This window comes from Oncorhynchus clarkii, chromosome 32 (assembly GCF_045791955.1).
Source record: "Oncorhynchus clarkii lewisi isolate Uvic-CL-2024 chromosome 32, UVic_Ocla_1.0, whole genome shotgun sequence".
In the NCBI taxonomy this organism is placed as follows: domain Eukaryota; kingdom Metazoa; phylum Chordata; class Actinopteri; order Salmoniformes; family Salmonidae; genus Oncorhynchus; species Oncorhynchus clarkii.
Window position 1 is genome coordinate 37,981,138 of NC_092178.1, and position 26,497 is coordinate 38,007,634.

Here is a 26,497-nt window from a genome sequence, read left to right on the forward strand (position 1 = left end):
CTTCAGAAACTATTCAGACCCCTTGACTTGTTCCACATTTTGTTATGATACAGGCTTATTCTAAAATGTATTACTTTTAAAAAAAATCCTCAGCAATATACACACAATACCCCATCATGACAAAGCAAAAAAAATAAAACAACAGAAATACCTTATATTTACGTAAGTATTCAGACCCTTTGCTATGAGACTCGAAATTGAGCTCAGGTGCATCTTGTTTGCAACGATCATCCTTGATGTTTCTTCAACTTCAACCTACACACGATATCACAATGACAAAGCAAAAACAGATTTTTAGATTTTTTTTTTTAAAGATATACCATTTACATAAGTATTCGGACCCTTTACTCAGTACTTTGTTGAAGCACCTTTGGCAGCGATTACAGCATCAAGTCTTCTTGGGTATGACGCTACAAGCTTGGCACATCTGTATTTGGGGAGTTTCTCCCATTCTTCTCTGCAGATCCTCTCACACTCTGCCAGGTTGGATGGTGCAGCAACTCGCCCAGCTACTTATGTAAATGGTATATCTTAAAAAAAAAACATTTCTAAAAATCCCCCCCCCCCCCCCATTCAATTTAATACATTTTAGAATAAGGCTGTAACATAACAACATTTGGAAAAAGTCAAGGGGTCTGAATACTTTCCGAAGGCACTGTAAAAATGGATTGTGATACTCAATGTTACTACTCAATGTTAGCATCTGAAACCAAAGCATTGGTGTCTGTATACAGGGTAAGGAAAAAAAAGAAGAAATGTGGGGTTGATTGGTTATGTTTTCATATGACAAGCAGGCTTCAGATATTTACTAACAGTGTAGTTTCCTACAGTAGTTATATTTTGGGGAATGTATTTAAAAGCCCACTGCTCTCTGTTGCACATCAATGCATATCCACATACGTACACATCCTTTTTCTAAATTGTACTTTATTTTTTCTTAAAGACATGTTTTAAAACAGCAATTGTAGGGAATAAATAATTAAACAATGATTTTTTGATAATTACATTTATGTAATTAAACATTCTACAATAAGTTTATCCATAGTCTTGTAGACCACAGGAATCTATTTTCTAAAAAAAAAAAAAAAAAAAAATGAAAAAAATAAAATAAAAATCGCCATTAACAAATAAATTAAATGTAAAAAATGTAGATACAAAAATTCCACCCAATTACCCTCCCACCCACCATTATGCCAATACCAGTAGTAGTGGTTATAATAACACATTTTCATTATTTGACTCCATTTAAAACAAAGATATGTACAGTGAGAAGAAGTTGATTTTCTTCCTGTTTAATTACCCCTTCTATCATTTACTTTTAAATAATAAACTAAATCTACATACCAAATCGACCAATGGTAATCATACAGAATATTATTTTTTCCCCCCCGATAAAGGTTACCATCCCACTTCTTCAACCCCAGACATTGCCCTTCCCCCTTACGTTATGGACCACAAACCACACTAGACAGTAAAACCCTGTTCAGTAGAATAAGTGATATGCTTTTTCATGTAGACCTTGTAGCTGACAATACAGTTTGTACATAATATGACTGAATCCAGCTGTGGAATGGTATGTGTACTCAACCACCCACCACACGTTTGTTATTTTGTTGTTACAGATTTCTTTGTTATTGTTGCAAATACATATATTTATCATATTTTTCGGAGAAGTTTTGTTGCTCCCTGTGCTATACGGTTGGCGAAACAACCAAAAAGGCTGGAACGTCCCAAGCAGTTTCTTGATAGAACTCTTATATCTTCCCTGGGGAAGAGAGAGACAGAAAGAGAGGATGAATACAAAGAAACACAAATATTAAAATCGTTTAGATGAGCATATATATGGAGTATGTTGACACTCTTTGGAAGTATGGGAAAAACATCTGCAAACACGTTGGTTACACATATCACATGGATGTCCTCATTGATAACTACACAAGCACGCCTAGTGTCCATGCAACTCATACAGTGACAACCATACTGCTGCATTGGTGTGCATTTCTTAAATATTTTGTTGTATTGTTTTGGCAGGCAAATAAATGTCAAAACATGCACAAGAGGAATTCTGGGAGGTGTGGTTTTTTGTATCTCTTCGTAATACTCTAGTCTAATGTTACATCGCATTGACCAAACAATTGAGTCAAAGGAGATTCAAAATTCTTCTGAAATCATTTTCAGAGATAAGATAACGTTTTTTTTTTGTTTTTAAAGCTGTTATGTCAAAGGTTCCACATGAGACCGTCGCCTATGGCTTTACGTTTGATTGGAAAATCGAAGTAACCCAGAATTCCTACAGATTAATGCTGTTCCTCAGTCAGCAGCACATGTGACATGTCACAACGACAACCATACAGTTTAGCCCAAAACCCTCACATGAACGGTATCTCACGTGGTACACACACAACTACACACACACACACACACACACACAACTTTATTTATGAATTAATACACACAAGTACTTTGTGTGGATCCGCACACACACATAGCATAATTATGTCAACTTGCACTGTAGGTCACAATCATTCATACCAAAAACAAACAAAGTTCAGGCACTAAGTCACTTGGATTCAATTACGACTGCACAAAAACCCTGCACTCACCAAAACTAAAACAGCGACCAACTAAACATGGGGGATATGTAAGAATGATAATCATGACAAACAACAAAAAGGAAACGAATCAAAAAACAAAATCCAAAGAAAATATTTAGATACATGTTTGATTTACGGTTAATGCTTAATATTGCTCTGTGCAATGAAATAGATATTGCAAAAAATATATAATAGCCTGTCATGATAATCAATTGCTTACAAAATCTGAGGTACAGTGACAGTAATTTATCAGTGTTTGTAAGGATAAAAACAGGACAAAATAATAGAGGAAACTCACAACGCACCAAACACAATTCATGGTCGCCACAGCAACTCGCCATGCAGTTGAGCATGGTGAATAAAGGCAACGGCCAAAAATAAAATAGCTAAATGGCAACCATCACAGGCAATATCGCCACAGCAACCAACACAGGCCAATTAACTTACAACGCTGTGAGAGGAAGGTTTTTTTTAGCGGTTGCTAGGCAACCATAGCGACGTAGTCTCCACGATATATGTATGGACAGGACAGTCTTGAGTGTGGTATGATGTTTTTTTTCTCAGGAAAATGACATATGACACAGCACAAAAACAATAAATAAAAGTAAAAAAATAAATTAATGACGTATAATAGTTATTGTCTTCAACCTAATCATACAACACTTGTTAATGAAACATTTGTCTGGACTATATTAAATCTGCTTTTGAATAATGAAACATGTTGTCAATCCATTTGTCACGGCATTGGTATGGCCTTATCTCAACAAACCAAGTAGTCCTATGATTGTGTCTAAATGTAATGTTTTAAACAATTACTGCTTTTAGTAGACTGTCACCTTACTCATGTGTGGATCTGGTTCACTTATTTTATCCCAGTTGATAAGTCATTATTTTAATACTGAGCTTCCACAAAATTTTAACAAATGATCCCATAACCTACCTTTCACAGTTTCTCATTGCCTGTCAGTCCCCCTGACCCTCCATCTCACGCCTCATTCTCATCCCCCCCTTGCTCACCTTCTCATCTCCCTTGCTCATTTAGTAGGGTCGGTTGGCATCCTTGGGCCTCTTGAGCTGCACCTTGAGCCTCTTCATGCCAATCTGGAAACCATTCATGGCCTGAATTGCCGTCTGAGCACTGGACGGGTTGTCAAAACTCACAAAACCTGAAGAGAAGCAAACAGAAGCAAAACCTTATGGCCAATTCTGTGAAAGTATTAAACTACGAGAAGGGAGTATAATCCTTCCCAGCACTGCCTCCTCCTCATAATTTACAATGTTCTCAATGTGGCACACTATTCCCTATGGGCCCCGGTCAAAGGAGTGCACCGCCTACGGTATGGGGTGCCATTTGGGACACATCCGTTGTCGTCGTCGTCACTCACCAAAGCACTTGCTCTGATTGGTGGCACGGTCAACAAAGACCTTTGCTGAGATGACGTTGCCGAAGGGGATGAACATTTGCAGCATCTCAGAGTCAGTGAACTCCTGAGGCAGGTGATAGATGAAGATGTTACACCCCTCAGGCCCTGAGAAGAAGAAGAAGAAGAAGACGACAGTGGAAGGTTAGACCATCAAGGCTCCCTGAGGGGTTCTAACGTGACTTGAGATGATCAGGATGAGGTAGTGATTTTAGACTGTCTCACTCTGTGGGGGAACCAACATTGAACATAGTCAAAATGAGAGAATGCATAGAAGGGAGGACAAGTAGGTAGAAATCACCTTCTCGTTGCTGCAGTTGCTGAGGCTGCTGATGTTGCTGTGCAACCATTGTGTGTTGGTGTGGGAATGGCTGCCCCACCATTCCATAGGCAGAAGGGTAGGTTGCTGTGGGTGTGTTTGCATAAGTAAACATTAAGGACTGTTGAGAGGGCATTTCAAACCTAAAATTCCCTCCAGGAAATTTTAAGGACTCAAATGGACTCACTACTGTCCCACCTGTGTAGTGCTGCATCCCAGCGTACGCTTGCTGAAGAGGATCCAAAACTGGAGTTTGAGCTGAGAGAGAGAAAATCAAAGAAAAACAACAGCCCGATTTATCAACTGCTATACAAACATGCTTTTTTGGGGGTGCTTACATGCTCTAAATGGCATTTGGTGCCATGCAACAGCTAACACCCTTAGTAAACAAACAAACATGCTAGATAAGGTTCATTTGCTTACATTTTCATAATGATACTCTGATGGAAGCAAAGTCAGAGTAAGTGAGATACCTTGGTAAGAATGAACTCCATTGGTGTACAGGGTTTCAGACACTGACTGTCCATTGGGTGGAGCTGGGACTGGAGGGTAGCTGAGTGGTGGAGGCAGAGCAGGCACCGGTGTGGCTGCCATGGTAGGCGGAGTGCTGGTACCTGCACAGGACGACCGTTCAGGGGACAGGCAGACACGGTTAAACAAAACGCAGGAACAAATGCAATAAAATGGACCCAAAAACAGACAAAATGGGGCCAAGACTTTAGAGAAACGAAATGTATATAAAGAGAGAAACTGAGCCAAGCAGAGAATCCCGTGGGAGGGGATGAAAAGTGGCAGAGGACGGCAGCTTGTTATTAAGTACCTGAGGAGGTAGTGAGTGATGCGATGGGCGTGGCAATGAGGCTGCTCGGGTTGAGGGCAGCCAACTGCTGCATGGTGATGGTGGACACAGGAGACAAGTACGCCGACTGGGCCACCAGAGCCTGCTGCTGCACCAGCTACAAAGAAGAAAAGAAGTGAAGGCGTCTAATTCACCGTCAAGATCACATCCCAAATGGCACCCTATCCCCTATAGTAATGCACTACTTATGACCCGTATAAGAAATATCGGGTGCCATTTTGGGGTTTAGCCATTCACCACCAGTGTGTTGGCTTGAGTATTATGCTTGGGGTTCAGTACTATAATGCTTGGGGTTCAGTACTACTAGTACTCACTGCCTGTGTGTAGGCATTGTAAGCCCCGAGGTGTAAGGTCATGGGACTGATGACCCCCAGCTGGGACGCCACCTGCTGCATGCGCCTTATCCCTCGCTCCTTCTCAGAGTCGGCAAACTTCACCACCAGGCTGGAAGAGGCTCCCTGCGGGGAGAAAGGGGGACATTACACAGTGAAAATTACACACGTCACTGTACCAAATTACCTACATCACTGTTAACACAAGGACTGAGGAGCATACATTGTCTCCACTCCTATAAACTACAGTCTCTATGTCTAAATGACTGCTTTGGAGAGTATTTGAGTGTGTGTGTGTGAGAGTGACTGACTGACCGGTAGAGTGCGGCTCCCATGCAGAGTGCTGATGGCTGCCGCAGCCTCTGCATTGTTCTGGTACTTCACAAACGCACAGCCTACAAAACATGACACATCGTCAAACCCTGGCCTCCCCCCGCATGACACGACATATCGCAGGCTACGGCCTACAAAGTGCATCTCACCATCGACACTTCATCAGTTATAGCCACGTCATGAACCGTGGTCCACAAAACATTCACTACGTCATCAATCACAACCCATAAACTGCGTTTCCGCATCATTACCTATGATCTACAAAACCTATTGCATCATCAGTCATGCCTCATACAACACAGAAAATCAAGCATTTATGCAGTGCCACGGGTTTAGATGTGACCGATTCCTGACCTTCATGGTAATATTAGTGCTGTTGACGTGGTGGTGTCGATGTAAGGCTAAATGCTGCAGCGGTCAGTAATGGTGTGAGCTACCTTTGCTAGTGCCGTCAGGGCCGCGGAGCACGGTGCACTCTTCAATGTTCCCAAACTCCTCAAACATCTTCCTCACGTCCGCGTCAGACTGCTGCTTCCCCAGCATGCCCACAAACAGCTTCCTGTCTTCTAAGGGGAAGATGAGGTGAGGGGCCAAGATAGAAACGCAGAGAAAGGAATTTGGACATAGAGTGATGGGGGGGGGGGGGGGGGGGGGGGGGGCAGAGAGAGTGGTTGGTTGAGGGCAAGAACAGGCAGAGGCAAAATCAAATGATTATAATTGAATGATGTAATTGTTTACATTGCTTCATAAGCCCAATGTGTGTTAATCGATCAGCTAAATTGTTAGGCATTCATGTAGGGTGTTACAACATACAGTATGTTGATGCCTGTGACTATTGTGCTATAACCCTGCTATATACAGAAAAGGCCACCAGAGTGCAGTATCAAGGAAACGTGCTGCATAAAAGAGCACGATCTGGCTGTGACTGGAATGCTCCTTCGTCATCCACTGTTCTGTATGCTCGGTGACATAATGAAATACGCAGTTGGTTGAAATCCTTATTATAATTACTTTCTCTAGTCAGGCACTCAAATATTAAAGTAGTAGCATTCTTGAGTTACTCGTTTTTCTAGAGGTATGGTTTAGAAGCAGGAGTTGCTCAGAAGCAGTGACGAGTGGCTATTTTTGTTGAAGCTGGGAAGAACCTGTTTCAGGCTTTTGTCTTGAGACATTGCAGTTTGTTTGAGACAGAGTGTTGTTTCAAAAAGGTAATATGTTAGACAGGTGTTTGAGAGGTGTTGTTTGAACAGGTGTTGCTATGGACGGATGTCTCTTACCCCCTCTGCCCTCGCTGTCTGCTGGCTTCACTTGAATGGGACGGTTCATCTGAAATAGAAGGCCCACATTACATGGCCAGTAAGTAAGTTGCTCTTATCCCAAGGCACATCCATAATTAAGCAGATGCTTGTTTAGTTGCATATGTACCGTACATACATGCATATTGTGCATATGTAAGTAGAACACAAGAAAAAGAGCTAGAATGTGAGCTGGCCACTCCCTGGGCTTCTGATGAAGCCCTGCCTCGACCCATCACCCTCCTGGTTTACTGCTCTCCTTCTCCTCTCATTCCCTATCAATTATATTCCCTCCCAGAGTCTGTCAGTGATACTGTTCAAGATCTTCATTCACTTTTCTTGTCCCCCTCCCTCTCATCTCTCAAACGCCCTTATCTAATCCTGTCCTCTATCGTTTTTTCTCTCCCTATCAGGCATAAAAAAAACAGGAAAAGCACACACCCACGCGGGATTGGGCAAGTGATAAGATTAAGAATGCTCGCCGGCTAATCTGGATTACCAAAGCATGCTGGATTAGAATGGTGAAAGATTCTGAGCAGAGCGAGAGGGGGAAGGAGCTGTAGAGGAATGGATAGAATCAGAATCAGACCAGAATGAGGAGAGCGCAACCAAAACAAAGTAAGAAACAGACAACCTTTCACACGTCATCAAAACCCAATCCACAAAAATGACTTCACAACAGTTGTGGACCACGAACACAATCCTTGTAATGATGTAGGCGTAGCTAGGCACTTCAATGCTCTCTCTCAAATGTTTGGTGATGCAGTGAGGAGAGCGGGTGGAGGGTGCAGAGAGGAAAGGGATTGGTGAGCAGAAAGGAGCGGGGCAGAGTGACAGTGTGTTACCGCTGGCTTAATGAAGGTCTTAATTATGGAGCTGGTGACATTTGAGCTAGTCACTGATCCCAGTCTCTGATTGATCAGTTGTGATCAGTCACTGGGAGACAGTATTGATGGCCGGGCCCTTGCCACCTGCATGCACAAACACCATCACCAGCAGGCCTGGTGTTTTCTGATGGAGAATGAGCCATTGGTAACGACAATGAATTTGATGGATTGAGAAGCATCTGTTTACCGGGAAGGAATGAAAGCAGTAATTCAAACGCATGTGAACGTGGTGAATGTTTCCGGAAGTCAGTAAATAGAATAGAACTTTCTTCTCAGAGGTGATGTTTTTCTATACGCCTCAAAATGTTCGACAAAGTCACCTTGGATAGAGTCACCTGCTAAATTAGTTAATTTAATTTGCATCGGGTTAAAGATGACTGTAATAAAAACACACAAAACCAAAAAAATCACATCTTAGCCAACACTTAGACTTTAATGACAACCTCGTGACGCAACAATTGGTTGATAGATTGTTCGTATAAACCCGTCTCAAATCAAATTTCAGGATATTATAACAGTCTGAATAGAACAGAGTATACTTCATATAAACGCTAGGTTAGTCAATCTATGACTTGAGTGCTACCACGGTTACGATAAGGAGAGTAGAAGCAGAGCAGATGGCACAAGAGACAGGAATTAAGAGTATACAAGAGCAAGGCTTGGATCAGGGGGGAGGCCATCGAGGCAGTGGCACTCGACATCGGCACGGCAACCAGCCCTGCTCCTCTGACAAAGTCTCCACCTCGCATTGCGGTCACCATGACACCCTTGTGATGAGATCCACAGCAGGTAAACAAGGTTGCCCCGAACAACGCGCGTAGGAGAGGGGAAAAAAAACGAATGACTAAAGGGTGGTACTAGGTTGAGAGACATTGGGATTATTAGGATGTGTATGTCGCGGGGGAGAAAGGATGCTTGGGGGAGAACTGGAATTTTAGGGACAAGGGGACATGGGATGGTGCCTGTTGCATTTAACTGCTGCCACAAGTGCAGATACTGTGGGGACCAAGAAAATGTCTCCACCTATTCCACTGTGCGAGCCAAGCCACTTCATACTTTTCCTCTTCTATATTTTCTCTGCAAATCAACAGGCTCATTTAAAAACAAAAAAACAAAAAAAACAGCACAGATAAAATACAGCCAAAAGGCCAAACCGGCCATATCTGTGACCCATTTTATCTCTCAATGTTCATGTTGCCGTTTTTTTTAAATCGAAAGCTACAGTGACCTTATGATTATTTCTCAAACTCTACAAACACAGTGGCACAAACACAAATGTCCACACAGGCAGTCTGTAGACAGTTTGTTCATGGCAGCCTCGTATGTATAAACACTCTTGCCTACATTGATGTGAGCACACACACAGTTAATTTTTCCCCCTGTGATGCCAAAAGGGATTTCGCTAGGATTACAGTATGAGATATTAAATCCATAGATCATCCAACCAAATCACAGCAAGACCCCTCCCCCACACCTGACCACATCCCCTCAATGCGCACACACACACACGCTCATATTTATAGAGGAGCGTGAATGTGGGATGGGAGATGATAGCAGAGACAGCGTGTGTATATCCCTGTTAATCACATTCTTCATCACATTTCTCTCCTCTCTTGCCCTCTTCCAAACCAGAGGACAGCTCATAATCTCTGTCCCCTCCACTCACTCACTGTATCAATAAGCCCCAAACAGGCTGCAGTGAAGAGGGTGACACATTTCTCTCTAATTCAAGTCCATTCTGCCCGTCTGCCAGAAAAGCAGTGACTGAAAGGTAAATATATCAGCGGAGACCATCTCTGTCTCTCTCAAGAGTGTGTACAGGGAGGGTGGGAGTGAGGGAAGGGGGGGGGCACAAAGACAATTTTCCCTTTCGCCTCCCTCCGCTCCATCACACAGCGCTGGTCATTGCATCGCGCCGGTTACCTAGCAACCTGGCATCCCTCGTCCCCACCGTCTCCTGGCAACGAGACCTGCGACTATAATCAACCCCCCCCCACCCCCATCACACACATACACCAGAACACACATCTGAACATGTACAGAGATAATTACAGAGCACAGAAAATACACAGGCGGAGACATCGGCTACATCTCTATTCGCAGATGCAAACAAAGAGAAAAAAAATCTGACATAGAAAAACACTCAGGCACACAACGAGATAAACAAAGCAACAAAGGAAATCGCAAACACAGATGGGAAATCTCCCTACGCGCACACGTCAACAATCTGTAATCAATGAGCAAGCCTGTCTTCAGTATGTCACTGCTGGTCATGCTCGGCCTGTTCACACATTCAACGCTCTCTAGGGTGGGGTCATACATTGAAATACAACCTCGCTGCTTTTCTTCGTCTGAAGATGCGGAGTATATCTCGAAAAGTGGAGATATACGGAAGTAGGTACAGTACAGTCAGAGGCGAGTTGATTCTGAATCGTCAACCATTTTCTCTGTGCATAATGTTGGAAGTATATGTTAACCATATGTTATGTTTGTCCATATTGCACAGGGGAAAAAAACTACAATTGTGGGAGCTGGACTTGTTTTCATAGAGCTGCGTCCTATTTTTTTTTTTTGGTTTAGTCAGTTTAATTCCACCTAAGTGCGATATATATATAGATGCATGTCCATCAGATTAAACGCTGGTCCTGCTCTGTGCGCCTGAGTTCACAGAGCCTGAGGAGTTTTGTCATAAGAGCCTCTTTCCACTCCACATACACGCACACACACTCGTACCCCCCACCCCCCGACAAAACACCATCGTTCTCTGTAACAGATGTCTGTATTTAAGCTGATAAACGTACTGCCTCAATGCACCCTCGTCCCACAACCCCCACTGACCCACCCCCCACCCGCTGCTCATGTCAAACTTTCATTAATTTCTTACCCCATCCCCCACCCTCCTCCCCGCCATTCATCCAATTTCTCTTCAATTCACACCCATTTACCCTCCTTGCAAATTGAATCTATTCTACATTCTTCCCTACAGTCTCCCCAAGTGACAGCTGTTGAGTCTTTCTACAGTGTGCATGACATCTGTACTATCCCTTGGCTTGCACACATTGATATCAGCCCGTAATTATATGCATACATATGCAAATGTACACACACACTTTAATAGATCAATCAGATAAGTGTGCTCAGATATGCACTCGTTATAATAATCATCCCTGGTCAGACTACTCACTGCTTTTAATGCTTACACACAGCACATAGAACAAATAGGAGACCCCACAGGCATACTGTGCGCGCGCGCACACACACACACACACACACACACACACACACACACACTGAAGTCAGAAGTTTACATACACTTAGGTTGGAGTCATTAAAACTCGTTTTTCCAACTACTCCACAAATTTCTTGTTAAACTATTGTTTGGCGAGTCGGGTTTAGGACATCTACTTTGTGTATGACAAGTAATTTTTCCAACAATTGTTTACAAACAGATTATTTCACCGTATCACAATTCCAGTGGGTCAGAAGATTATACACTAAATTGACTGTGCCTTTAAACAGCTTAGAAAATTCCAGAAAATGATGGCATGGCTTTAGAAGCTTCTGATTGGCTAATTGACATCATTTGACTCAATTGGCGGTGTAACTGTGGATGTATTTCAAGGCCTACCTTCAAGCTCAGTGCCTCTTTGCTTGACATCATGGGAAAATCAAAAGAAATCAGCCAAGACCTCAGAAAAAAAACTTGTAAACCTCCAAGGTTCATCCTTGGGAGCAATTTCCAAACGCCTGAAGGTACCACGTTCATCTGTACAAACAATAATACGCAAGTATAAACACCATGGGACCACGCAGCCATCATACCGCTCAGGAAGGAGACGCATTCTGTCTCCTAGAGATGAACGTACTTTGGTGCGAAAAGTGCAAATCAATCCCAGAACAAAAGCAAAGGACCTTGTGAAGATGCTGATACAAAAGTATCTATATTCACAGTAAAACGAGTCCTATATCGACATAATCTGAAAGGCCGCTCAGCAAGGAAGAAGCCACTGCTCCAAAACCGCCAATAAAAAGCCAGACTATGGTTTTCAACTGCACATGGGGACAAAGATCATACTTTTTGGAGAAATGACCTCAAGCATACTTCCAAAGTTGTGGCAAAATGACTTAAGGACAACAAACTCACGGTATTTGAGTGGCCATCACAAAGCCCTGACCTCAATCCTATATAACATTTGTGGGCAGAAGTGAAAAAGAGTGTGCGAGCAAGGAGGCCTACAAACCTGACTCAGTTACAGCAGCTCTGTCAGGAAGAATGGGCCAAAATTCACCCAACTTATTGTGGGAAGCTTGTGGAAGGCTACCTGAAACATTTGACCCAAGTTAAACAATTTAAAGGCAATGCTACCAAATACTAATTGAGTGTATGTACTGGGAAAGTGATGAAATAAATAAATCATTCTCTCTACCATTATTCTGACATATCACATTTTTTAAATAATGTGGTTATCCTAACTGATATGGATTTTTTACAAGCATTAAATCTCAGCCATTTAGAAAAATTGAGTTTAAATGTATTTGGCTAAGCTGTATGTAAACTTTCGACTTCACCTGTATGTATGTATGTATGTACACTGCTCAAAAAAATAAAGGGAACACTAAAATAACACATCCTAGATCTGAATGAATGAAATATTCTTATTAAATACTTTTTTCTTTACATAGTTGAATGTGCTGACAACAAAATCACACAAAAATGATCAATGGAAATCAAATTTATCAACCCTTGGAGGTCTGGATTTGGAGTCACACTCAAAATTAAAGTGGAAAACCACACTACAGGCTGATCCAACTTTGATGTAATGTCCTTAAAACAAGCCAAAATGAGGCTCAGGAGTGTGTGTGGCCTCCACGTGCCTGTATGACCTCCCTACAACGCCTGGGCATGCTCCTGCCCAGCAACAGCCCAAAAACATCACTGCTCTAGAGGAGATCTGCATGGAGGAATGGGCCAAAATACCAGCAACAGTGTGTGAGAACCTTGTGAAGACTTACAGAAAACGTTTGACCTCTGTCATTGTCAACAGAGGGTATATAACAAAGTATTGAGATAAACTTTTGTTATTGTTACTTATTTTCCACCATTATTTGCAAATAAATTCATTAAAAAACCTACAATGTGATTTTCTGGATTTTGTTTCTCATTTTGTCTGTCATAGTTGAAGTGTACCTATGATGAAAATTACAGGCCTCTCTCATCTTTTTAAGTGGGAGAACTTGCACAATTGGTGGCTGACTAAATACTTTTTTGCCCCAGTGTATGTATGTATGTATGTATGTATGTATGTATGTATGCATATAATACACACACACAGTGTGTATGCTCAATTGTTAGTCATAAATTCATTAATTTTCAGACTATTCACAAAATAATGTGTCTGACTCATGGCTGAGTAAATGTCAAGCTTAGTCAGACGTTAAAAAAAAAACATTTTTTAGGGAGAGCGTCTATTCTTTATGAAGATCTTTAAAAAAAAAAAGAAAAAAAAGAAGCTCTGGCGAAGCTAAATAAACTATTGATACTGACAAGAGCAGTGTGTACGTTCTTATTTCCTTTATGAAGACGTCAACATCTCCAGTCCACATCTCTGGATGTTTTCTTCCCTAGCACACACACTCCATCCCCCCTTCAGCAAACCATGTCAGTCTGAACACCTGCCCTCCCCCCTCCCCCACAAGACACACACAGTCACACGTAGACTCATTCCATCTCTGGAGACATGCCCCAGCAATCTGCACACCAAAAAAAATGAAGTGTATGTACAGTTCATTATTCAAAATTAGTCCTAAAATACTGGAATATCATTCACAGGCAGACTTTACTAAATCCATTGTCACCTGGTTATTTCTTGCTAATGAAGGGCAATGTCCGGTTCTGATTTCAGTGAAACATTATCATAACAAAGCACTGAAACAAGCATTTGACCCTTACCAGTGGGGATGACTATTGTGAAAGCACATACAATCTAGATCCAAAATGTAGATAAAGGGGGATCAAGGAAAGGGGATATATAGGTCATATTCAATTTGTGAGTTGGTCCATGTCGTGTCTGTATGGTCATGTTTATCCGTCTCCAGCAGCTGTACCAGTGAAGTTGACCAGACACACTGGGATGGCAACAAAACAGAATTCAGACAGCGAGAGATCGCAGCGGGGAGATGGAGAAACAGAGGAGACAGGAGGACATGAGTACAAGACGGGAGGAGAGAGAGAGACCAGCAGATTCTCCTTTTGACACTATCCTCTGCCTCCATGTCAGTGAGACGGAGTGTCTCTCACCTGAAATTAAACACAAGGCCAGGTGCCACTCAGATCAGACCATATGTTCATCCCCCCCCGCCCCTCCTTACTCCTTTTTACATCTACTTTTCGGCCGTAGTTGTGTATTGTGAGGACAGTTAAAAGCACTGACATTTCCCACCATGGCAGGCAGCGTATAGCTCACTACAGACAGAGGGATGTTGAATATAAATGCACAAGGAGAGGAGGAGAGAGATAATAACATGCTTCAGCTTTCTGTATTCAGAAGCGCATTGGTGTATTCGTGTCTTACAATTACTTTCATGTTTTTTCCTTTATAGCGTCCCTGACAAGGGGATGGTGAAGTTAATTATTCTCTGGCAGTGCAGGTGCTATTAGATAACGATTACACCACAGCTGGTAGTGGGGGTGGGGATACTACTTCTCCGGGGGTGGGGGTGGGGTAGTCAGTGTCTAGCTAATAAGGTGGTTTTCATCATTGCGGGGGTTGGGATGGGGGACACAAGGGGGAGGTTGTTCTTGGACGGTTGTACATGGCTTAGGTGAGAAGGTCTGGGAAGCGAGTCACTGGGGAGATGGACGGGGGAGACGGGGTTTAACGACGGGGAACCTGCCTGCTGATCCTCTCTGAGAGGTCAGGAAGGCCAGACTACTGTCATGCTAATAATAGGATTTACAGTATATTGCTGCTAGTGCTAACTCTACCTCTCTGGCTCCCAAATGCCCCTCACTGTCTCAGCTTGCGAGTAAGCATTTCATTGTACTGAGTACACTACGCTGTGTCCTGGGCGAATGACAAATAAAACTTTGATTTGGCCCACTACCATCTTAAAATGGGAATACTGGTAATAAAACCCAACAAAAGAATACAACTCAGTAAACCTCAATAAAAAGAGGGAGATATTGAGAGGAGGCAAGGTGAGTGGAGGAGGAAAGCAGGTTTGTCCAATAATAATTCCTAGCTGTGTTGCATATAGCCTATTTAGAGTCCCAAATGGTGGCCCCTATTCCCTGCATAGTGCACTACTTTTGACCAGAGCCCTATGGGCCCTGGTCAAAAGTAGTGCAGTACATACAGTACCTACAGAAAGTATTCATAATCCTTGACACATTTTGTTGTGTTACAGCCTGAATTCAAAATGGATTAAATAGATTCTCACCCATCTATGACAGAGAGAAAACATGTTTTTAGAAATGTTAGCTCATTTATTTATAATTAAATACAGAAATCACTCATTTAAATAAGTATTCATACCTCTTTGCTATGACACTCCAAATTGAATTTAGGTGCATACAATCTCCTTGAGATGTCACTACAACTTGGAGTCCACATGTGTCCAATTCAATTGTTTGGACATGATTTAGAAAAAAAAAAACACCTGTCTAGATAAGGTTCCACAGTTGACAGTGCATGTCAGAGTAGAAACTATACCTTATAGAGTCCAAGGAACTGTCCATAGAGCGCCGAGGTATATTGTGATAAGCCATATATCTGGGGAAGGGTATAAAACAATTTATACAGGGTTTGAATGTTTCTAAGAGCACAGTGGTGTCAATCATTGGGAAATGAAAAAAATATCAAACTTATCAGACTGCCTAGAGCTGAACGTCCAACCAAACTGAGCAACCGAGCAAGAAGGACCTTGGTCTGGGAGGTGACCAAGAACCCAATAACAACTACAGAGTTCATTGGCTGAGATGGGAGAACCTGCCAGAAGGACAGTCTCTACAGCACTTTACCAACCTGGGCTTTATGGTAGATTGGCCAAATTGACGCCACTCCTTAGAAAAAGGAACATGACAGCACACCTGGAGTTTACCAAAAGACACATAAAAGACATAAGGCAAATGATTCTGTGGTCCGATGAGACACACATTTAACTCTCTGGTCTGAATGCAAAGCGTTATGTCTGGTGAAAACCATGCAGAGCTCATCACCCATCTAACACCATCCCTACTGTAAAGTATGGTGGTGGCAGCATCATTCTATGGGGATGCTTTTCAGCAGCAGGGACTGGGAGACTAAAGATAGAAGGAACAATGAATGGAGCCAAATACAGGCAAATCCTTGATAAGAACCCGCTTCAGAGAGAAAACGACCTTAGACTAGGGGGGAAGATTTACGTTCTAACAGGACAATGACCCCAAACATACAGCCAAAGCAATGCTGGAATGGCTTCAGAACAAGAATATTCAAGTCCTTGAGTGGCCCAGCCAATCCCATTGAAAATCCGTGGAAAGGCTTGAAGATTGCTTTTCACCGCTGCTCCTTATCTAAACATAACAGAGCTTGAGAAAATCTGCAAGAAAGAATGGGAGAAAATCCCCAAATCCAGATGTGCAAAGCTGATACAGACACACCCAGGACGACTCAAAGCTGTAATCATCGCCAAAGGTACTTCTGCAAAGTATTGACTCAGGGGTGTGACTATTTACAGAACCAGTCAAAAGTTTGGACACACCTACTCATTTCAAGGGTTTTTTATTTTTTACATTGTAGAATAATAGTGAAGAGAACAAAACTATTGAATAACACATATGGAATCATGTAGAAACCCCAAAAAGTGTTATATTTGAGATTCTTCAAAGTAGCCACCCTTTGCCTTGATGACAGCTTTGCACACTCTTGGCATTCTCTCAACCAGCTTCAGAGGGAATGCTTTTCCAACAGTCTTGATGGAGTTCCCATATATGCTGAGCATTTGTTGGCTGCTTCTCCTTCACTCTGCGGTCCGACTCATCCCAAACCATCTCCATTGGGTTTAGGTTGGGTGATTGTGGAGGCCAGGTCATCTGATGCAGCACCAACACTCTCCTTCTTGGTCATATAGCCCTTACACAGCCTGGAGGTGTGTTTTGGGTCATTGTCCTGTTGAAAAACAAATGGTAGTCCCACTAAACCCAAACCATAAGGGATGGCGTATCGTTGCAGAATGCTGTGGTTGCCATGCAGATTAAGTGTGCCTTGAATTCTAAATAAATAACAGACAGTGCCATCAGCAAAGCACCCCCACACCACATCCTCCATGCTTCACGGTGGGAACCACACATGCGGAGATCATCCGTTCACCTACTCTGCGTCTCACAAGACACAGCGTTTGGAACAAAAAATGTCAAATCTGGACTCATCAGACCAAAAGACAGATTTCCACCGGTCTATTGCTCGTGTTTCTTGGCCCAAGCAAGTCTCTTCTTATTGGTGTCCTGCAGTAGTGGTTTCCATGAAGGCCTGATTCATCCAGTCTCCTCTGATCAGTTGATGTTGAGATGTGTCTGTTACTTGAACTCTGAAGAATTTATTTTCCAGATTGACTGACCTCCTTGCTTATTTGAGCTGTTCTTGCCATAATATGGACTTGGTCTTTTACCAAATAGGGCTATCTTCTGTATACCACCCCTACCTTGTCAATCAATTGTGACTCAAACGCATTAAGGAAAGAAATTCCAGAAATTAACATTTAACAAGGCCCACCTATTAATTTACTTGCATTCCAGGTGACTACCTCATGAAGCTGGTTGAGAGAATGCCAAGAGTGTGCAAAGCTGTCATCAAGGCAAAGGGTGGCTATTTTGAAGAATCTCAAAAAATATATATATATTTTGATTTGTTTAACACTTTTTTGGTTACTACATGTGTTATTTCATAGTTATGTCTTCACTATTATTCTACAATGTAGAAAATAGTAAAAATAAAGAAAAACCCTTGAATGAGTAAGTGTGTCAACTTTTGACTGGTACTGTATATAAATGAGATCTGTATTTCATTTTCAATAAATTTGTAAAAAAATACATATTAAACATGTTTTCACTTTGTCATTATGGGATATTGTGTCTAGATGGGTAACAACAAAATGTGGATTATGTCAAGGGGTATGAATACTTTCTGAAGGCGGAACGCAATACTCGTCTGTTTCTATAGAGACTGCCGAGAGAGAGTGCCTGTCATGTCACATTCTGCTCCATAAATGTCATTTGGCAGCACACCTGCTGCCTGGTTATGCTAAACAAGCTGCTCTAACTTTGATTTCGAATGTGCGGGACGCGAGAGAGGGCAAGGTAACTCCGGCATGCCCCTAAGCTGTCACTCCCAACCCACCAAGACGTAGGATGATGACTAAGACGCTGACTGGATGCGTCATGTATAGGGAAATATAGGAAAGCCGCCCCTGACCTTCCTCTTGGGCAAATCAACTCAAAGGGAAGTGGAGCTCACATGTCAGAGTGAGTTATTTTTTTCTGTGGCACACTGTTGTGTCTGTGTGTGTGTGTAGTGCAGTGAGGTAGACTGCCACTTGTTCCGCCTTGTGCTCATGGGAATGGTTGCGTCCCAAATGGGACCCGATTTTCCTACGTAGTACTAGTGCACTAATTGTGACCAGGGCCCATACGGCTCTAGCCAATAGTGCACTACATAGGGAACAGGATGCCATTTGGGACTCGACCAGTGTGTGCTGTTGAACGTCAGAGAGAGCACTCACCCCTGGTAGCGTCTTCTGCTCATGCAGTGCATTCTGGGCCTTGAGGGCAGACTCTCGTTCGCAGTATGTCAGGAAGGCACAGCCTGGTGGGAGGATTGAGGGTTCATTATACCATCAAACAAAGATCGGTGCATAACACTAGGTCTATAAGTGGAATGTATTAGTTTACTGTGATGCAACAAATGGGTAGAGAGAAAATGCAGCAGGTTGCACTGTGACTTTTAATATTCTGTTGTAGAAAATAAATGAATATAGGCTACTAAGCCTATGGACGGGAGAAGTTACATTTTCTACAATTACACCCATTCCCTATATAGAGCACTACTTTAACCAGAGCCCTATGGGCCCTTGTCAAAAGTAGTACACTACATACAGAATAGGGTGCCATTTGAGATGTAATCATTGCTTCAGCTGGTACAACCACAAAGACAAGCTGGAAGGTGCACTGATGAAACACATTTATTGCTGGCCAGAAAGGACTTAACTGCCAGTGGCCATGCACCTGTTACATAGGTCTCGTAGCCTAAATATGCTCAGTCATATAGCCTAAACAACGTCTAATCCCTGACAGCAGGACTATGTATTGTAACTAAGTATTTCCGTGCGCTCTACAGCCTAGCCTATACAGTGTTGTCCCTTCTCCCCTTACCTTTGTGCATCCCCGTGTACTTGTCCTTTATCACTGTCAACTCATAGATTTTCCCGAACTGTTCGAAGATCGGTTTCAAGTCCTTCTCCTCAAGATTTCGGGGTATCTGCCCAATGAAGAGCTTGATTGCGTCGGCCTCCTTCATTGACACGGTGTGGGAGCGGTGGATGTGCGCACGGAGGACGGACACTGGAAATGTGGTCAGGAGCGGGGAGGACCTATAGATCTTCGGACAATGTGGAGATGACGGGCAAAGGTTTCAACTCGGTCCTGTAGACGAGGAGAGCGAGGGAAGGTGTTTAGAACACAACGACAGATGAACAGATGAGAAGAGGTCTAGTCTAAATTATTCATTTATTCTTCAAATGCATAGCTACTTTCATTTTTCTTTCAATGTTTTGAATAGCAGGAGCTATCGCGGTCATCGGTTGGTATAGCCATGCAAAACATATTGGAATGTTGCAATTATAAATTAATTGCAATGGTTTTCCCTGTAATTGTTTGTAATCAGTCCCCGTACCAAAAATAAATAAATCGGGAAATTGATGAGCTGATAACCTATTATTAGGATCTGACTAACATCGTTGTTTACACGGGTAAATTAATGTAAATAAACAGACATCGAAGTACTCCTTTGTTCAACCCTCTATGGGTCTAAACTGCTTGTTTAAACCCATAGGCTATACTGTCACGTTGTGTCAACGTATGGCCTGTTTGGCCCTTTGTCAAGATGGGGTGACGATAACAATGAATTGAACATAATTGTACATACGTTAAGAGAACAAAATCCTCACCTACTATTCCTCCGTGATCCTCTCTCCTTCGTCTCGCAGTTAGTTGAGAGCAGTATCACCCGTTCTCCTCTGTCCCTTGTCAAATAGGGTTTATTTTAGGTTTCTGTCTATTCTCCTGTTCAATTAAATTTGTCTAATGTAGGACCCCTCTGAATCCGTGCCTTGACAAGTTACCCCCAAAAGAGCGCACCGAACAAATCCAAGCGACGACGTCCTTTATCCATAAACATGAGCGTGTGATGCTTTATCTCGTAGTTTTGATTTGTGTTATGTGTACAAACCCGGTTTTCCACTAAATACACACAAAATTGGATTTTCGAAAAAAATGACAACCTCTTTGGGATTTCTCAAGCGGTTTGTGGTTATAATAAAAGGCTCCCTATGATCCAACACAGGAAATGGTAGACTATTGCTGCCGCTCGCTCCCGCGTTGGCTGGCTCTGTGTACTCCGTTGCCTTTGACGTCGTAAACCGGTGTCTCCCTCCCTGTCGATCTATATGCTCCCTTAGGTTGTAACAAGCCGTGATGTCTGCCGTTAGGAAGCGTCTAAGAATTCTACCAGGACTGGTCTTAAGACGACATTTCCTCCATTCTCAATTTTTTGGACTGTGCAGAATGAGACAACATAATGATACAAAATAGATTACTTAATCATATAATACTTAACATTTACTGGACTAAATTATACTTTTATAATCTATGAGAGGGATTTTTGGTTTTGACATGTTTTCGTCCTTCATTTCAGCCATGCACTTTTTGACGGTGCCTGACATCAAGGGATGCAAATCTGTCTTTTGTTCTAGTAGTGAGAGCTGACCGCGGTGCTGAAATGGTTGTAGACGCGGTCGCTGACTGAAACTTCGATTGACAAAAAATAAATAAAAACATTAATCTCTTTAAAATTTGACATATGTCATAAGTCATTTGAATGGTTCTGCTGCACACACCCACTTTACCCTCAATGAGCGAACATGTAAACAATAGGCCCACATGACAGCATTCACTTATGCGCACATACCTAATCATGGCACTTCAAATAAACACGTACAGTACAAGATTTTCTCACAATGAAAAACAGATAGTTGTATGAGCTCTTGCCGAAACCCCCACTGGGGTTATCCCAGTTTTAAATAGCCAGTGGTGTTTTAATCTTTTTTTCCCCTCAATATTTATTGTACCCAACCCAAACCATTTCTTAAATTTGCCATCTATCATCCCTCCTTAAATCATGTCCCCACTTCCATTCCTAAGCACATGCATGGACTAAGAACTTTAGACTAAACTTTAGAGTTTATCTTACTCATCTTGATGATACAATACAATGGTTGACATTTAGAAAATAGTTGAAATTGGCAGGTGATTATTTCAGATGGTGCATGTCAATTGACAAGAAGAAGAAAAAGTTAGGCTTAGGGCTTAACTTGAGCAGGGGCTCACTTGAGCCGAGTACCTGCACCTCACATTTTCTACTGCTCGATGTCAGCGGTGACATTCTCAAGATAGAACACTTTCTGTAAAATGTAAGTGTGATCTATCCAACGAATATGAATATGATGATCCTATCAACACAGTTGGGAGTACCTAGACTGTCACTCACTGTGCCTCATAATGCATCAACAATGGACATGTCAGTTTAAGGTTTAAGCAAAAGATACAAGTAACTGAGCAATAAAAAGAGGTATGATAATAAATATTTTATTGTGTAAAGAGAAACATACATGTTATGATTGCTTTTATTTGAATCAAATCTGTTAATTAAAAATACATGGTTTAAATGTACAGAATTTACCAAAGTAGAATACTGTGTGTGTGTGTGTGTGTGTGTGTAAAACAGAGAGCTTAACCTGTCTGGTCTCATGTTTGCGGCACCAAGCTCACTCATTCTGGCTGTACTTCCTGTCCCTGGCTAAGTGACATGTCCTTTAGCCGTCTCTCAACCACTCTGCTCCCCTCTGGTTCTCCTCCTCAAGAGACATTCAAAGAGATGGGACAAAGTTACACACAGCAAATCAGTCATAACAATACAGCCAGTTGGCCAGGTGAGCTTAGCAGGTACACATTAGGCTCAATGTGTCCCCAATGGGCCCCTATTCAATTTATAGTAACCTCATTACAGGGCTATTGCGCACATCGCATATGAGCCTAGGATATCAACGATGCAAAGTGGGCTTAGCGTGAATGATCATGCAATTCTATGTGAGTGACTTATTGAGTAAAGTATCTGTCATCATTTAACTTGAGCGAATCACACGACCGCAAGGCGTTGCTCCAAATGGAGGCATGACCCGGGCAGGAACTTGCGCCAGTGTGCTAGCAAAAACAAAACTTCCAGCTTGCTAATTAGCAAAGAAAATAGCTAGCTAGCCAGCCAATGGCTTCACAGAGAAGAAAGCCTACACCATTAATATCTGTGGTCGATTTGTGTCGCATGGAGGGAGGACTATACCGATAAGAGTTACAATCTCTTTATTGCCAAGACATCAGACCGATACAACCAAAGATGGTCTATTATATTGACAAGATAGTAGATATACCACTCCAACAATGGAAATACATGGAAGGCAGGGGGGGAGGAAGCGAGATCAGGTGGAATCATTCTAGCCAATGAAAAAGGAGATAAGTGTGTGAAGAGGCCATAGAGCTAGACAGAGAACTCATCTTTGTAGCTGTGCCATTATAGCGCCATTGAGGCAATCTTTATTGGCTCAGAGGATTTCCCACCCATGGTGGAATTGTGGAAGACTTCAATGGCTGTATCCATGTTAAAACGGTGAGGGCAGTAACCATGTTAAAACGGGTTATGTCCATGATGACTCCACTAGCTCTATGACAACAGGCACTACTACGATATACAGTAAATTTTTTCAAAGTTGCCGAAATGCCATTCGTAACAACCTAACCATTACTAGACTTACATTAGATCAAACAAGCCTCAAGTAGTAAATTAGCAATAAAAAAATGTTGACCAAATTCAACACTCATTTACCTCCATACAAAAATTACTCAACATGTGGGCTTATTTTTCGTGGACAGATTTTGGGAGGATTAAAACCTTTCGCTTCGCCTCGTCCTCTCTGATACAACAGAGGTGCACAAGACACATGGGGGAAGCTGTAGGAGGAGATGATTGGTTGGTAGATTAAGCCAATGCCTATCACGCCGGGAGATTCACATCTTTCTTATTGGCTAACGAATGCTTAGTTTGACATATTGGTCCACTAGACCTTCCATGCATTTGGGCAGAAGTGTCTGGGAACGAGATTACCTATATAGTGCACTACTTTTGACCGGGGTGCCATTTGGGAAGCAGCCTTAGTAAATCATACCACCACCCTGACAATATCATTGTGGTTCTTCTCAAATAAGACACATTGCACCACTAGAGGGTGCTTGAATAACTACGTACAGTATCTTGACTTAAATTGTTTCACAAACCTGTGGAAATGATCAATAAAATTACTTTCCTCAACTAAATTATGGCCAACACAAGGCCAGTCATACATGGGAGATATCCCAGACATAGATTATGCCTAATCCTGGACTCACAAGCATTTTCAATAGAGATTCTCACTTGAGCTAGAATTATAGACCATGATTAGGATTCATCTGTGTCAGAGAAACTTCCCTGTATTTAGTTTTTCTTTGGCGGTGTTAAACGTTTCATTACCCGGGTTAGTGGACGTTGAGGAGATATCGGTCCTTGTTGTCTCATCACTCATGCCAGCAGTTTCCCACTCCTTACACAGGTCACCATATCAGTCATCCAGGTTACTGTTAACAGGAGAAAGGAAAGATGGAAAGAAAAGAGGTATTAGAACAGAGTAAGGCGAGGGGGAAAAAAATCTATAAAGCACCTAAAATAGAACAATACACAATAAATGAAGCTAACCATTATCATAGTAAGGGCAAATGCTCAGATCCAGAGCTGGACATCACTTCACAGTTGTTTTATGAAAACAAAATCCCACAAGGTTTACACCTTTTTAACAACCTGTAGGGCTACCTACACTACTGTTTCGTTTTTTGTCGAGACCATGGTAGGTTAACGCTGCAAGTCATGTTTTTAGTAATGTAATGTTGCTCTCATGGAATGACCTTCCATGAGCACTACACAAATAAAGGACTAAATGAAGGGCTACTTGAACATGAAAATGTCAGAGGGATGCATTTCATTTAGTTAAATTAAAGGTTAAGTAAAATATACAAAATGTTTTTTTTTATTTTTTTTAAACATTTTTGTTCTTTGATTATAGGCACACTTAGTGTGGCTATAACATTCAAATATCAATTGCTTTACTCCATGTTTACTCTTATCGTTTTCCATTCAACATTAGTAACAACGTCACTATTTTGTCGGATATTATCCTGTACCTATATTTGTCATATATCTTTCATCTTTGTGCGTCAATCCCTTTCCTGAATGTGCCAGCGCCTGGGCCACGTTCAGTTGCAAAACGTTCTTGAACGTTGCATATAGAAATTCAATGAATAAGGCCGACTTGATTCCTTCATCTACATGTCGGTGTAGCCATGGCTGTCCAACATAGAAATTTGCTATCTGAACGTTACGTCCTGCTGAACACGCCTCTGACCTGCACAGTTCGAAAACGCGCACACGAAAAACCTTTTTTATGCAAGGTTCTGCGCACTGATTGTACACAACTTTAAACATTCGTCAATACCTTAAAATTACAATACGGGGCTCTAAAGATGAGCAGGGAAACGTACCATGCTCTCGTCAGATAAGGAGGCACTTATGAATAGGCAACAAACAGTAAGCTACACGTAAACCAAGACCGTGCGATGCAAAGGAACAAACGCGGTGTGCTTTTTATTTCACTTTTACATTTAAAACACTATGCTGCTTGTCTCAAATTGCTCAGACGTTATCCGACCGTTCTTCCGATTAGCATATGTTCTTACTGCGAGACAAATGCCTATGAGAAACTTTACTGACATCTAGCGCCCGAGTACTGAACATTGCCCACGTTTGTTTGTATACAACATACACATCTACAGTATGTCTAATATTACCCTACACTTTGATTACCATTTTATATAGACCTACGTCATCCCGATTATTACTTATAGCAAAACGGAGAAAACCGTTTTCACATAGTGGTCAGGGACGACACACGGATGCATTTCGCAATATGTAAAATGATCACATATAGTTTGGTTGTTTTTGTGTAGCTCCCCTTACTGAAACAAAATCCACAAAATTATACAAATGATCTTGTCTATTTCCAATTAACTAAAAAAAAATACTTCAATTACATTTCAATAAATGTCTTCATAACATATTATTCAGTGGTGTAAAGTACTTAAGTAGTATTTGGGGGTATCCATACTTTACTACTTATATTTGACAACCTGTACTTTACTACATTCCTAAAGAAAATAATGTACTTTTTATTCCCTACATTTCCCTGACACTCAAAAGTACGTGTTACATTTTGAATGTTTAGCAGGACAAGAAAATGGTCAAATTCACGCATTTATCAAGAGAACATCCCTGCTGCCTCTGATCTGGCGAACTCACTAGAGATACACATGCTTCATTTGTAAATTATTTGAGTGATTGAGTGTGGCCCTGGCTATCCGTAAATAAATAAATAAATAAATAATAATGGTGGTCTGGTTTGCTTAAGACATTTTAAATTATTTATACTTTCACTTTTGATAAAATATATTTGAGCAATTAGCTACTTTTGGCACAAGTATATTTAAAACAAAATACTTTGACTTTTACTCATGTAGATTTTTACTGGGTGGCTCACTTTTACCTTGAGTAATTTTCTATTAAAAAAAAGGTCTTTACTTTTACTGAAGTATGACAATTGAGTACTTTTTACACCACAGATTATTCCCGCATTATTTATTCAATGCCTACTCAGACATATTAGCTCGGACACAATTTCAGTGTTTGGTTTATTTTGGTATTGTAAAGAATCATGTCATAGATAAAGTATTCTATTGAAGTCATGGTCAAGGCCAGAATTTAAACCAGCACTGCAGAACTGGCTGCAAGTCATTTAAATGACAAAACTGATCAAAGCTCATCTTTTTAGTAAAGCATAAGAGCACTGCAACATTACAGAGGATCTGCAAGACTCATAAAAGCGTGTCAAGAGTAGTGGTGCTAATCTAGGATCCGTTTCCCCAGGTCCATTCTTGTGATCTAAACTGATTCTAAGCTCTCCTATATATGACCCCAGGCCTATAAGTACTATTTTCCAAGGAAGCATAGTGAAT

General features: G+C 41.7%; 1 protein-coding gene across 1 annotated transcript in view; it reads right to left on the reverse strand.

Annotated features, from left to right (window-relative positions):
• Positions 1-1,085: 1,085 nt before the first annotated feature.
• Positions 1,086-26,497, reverse strand: part of LOC139392120 (cugbp, Elav-like family member 3a) — a 28,140-nt gene continuing 2,728 nt past the window's right edge. Inside the window, 17 exon segments of the mRNA XM_071139841.1 lie at positions 1,086-1,765; positions 3,042-3,760; positions 3,980-4,078; positions 4,081-4,123; position 4,241; positions 4,317-4,374; positions 4,377-4,421; positions 4,533-4,592; positions 4,808-4,948; positions 5,155-5,290; positions 5,508-5,651; positions 5,841-5,920; positions 6,296-6,424; positions 7,136-7,184; positions 18,799-18,881; positions 19,448-19,717; positions 23,910-24,013. Coding sequence (XP_070995942.1) covers positions 3,633-3,760; positions 3,980-4,078; positions 4,081-4,123; position 4,241; positions 4,317-4,374; positions 4,377-4,421; positions 4,533-4,592; positions 4,808-4,948; positions 5,155-5,290; positions 5,508-5,651; positions 5,841-5,920; positions 6,296-6,424; positions 7,136-7,184; positions 18,799-18,881; positions 19,448-19,592 — 1,341 coding nt within the window. The 5' untranslated portion in view covers positions 19,593-19,717; positions 23,910-24,013 and the 3' untranslated portion in view covers positions 1,086-1,765; positions 3,042-3,632.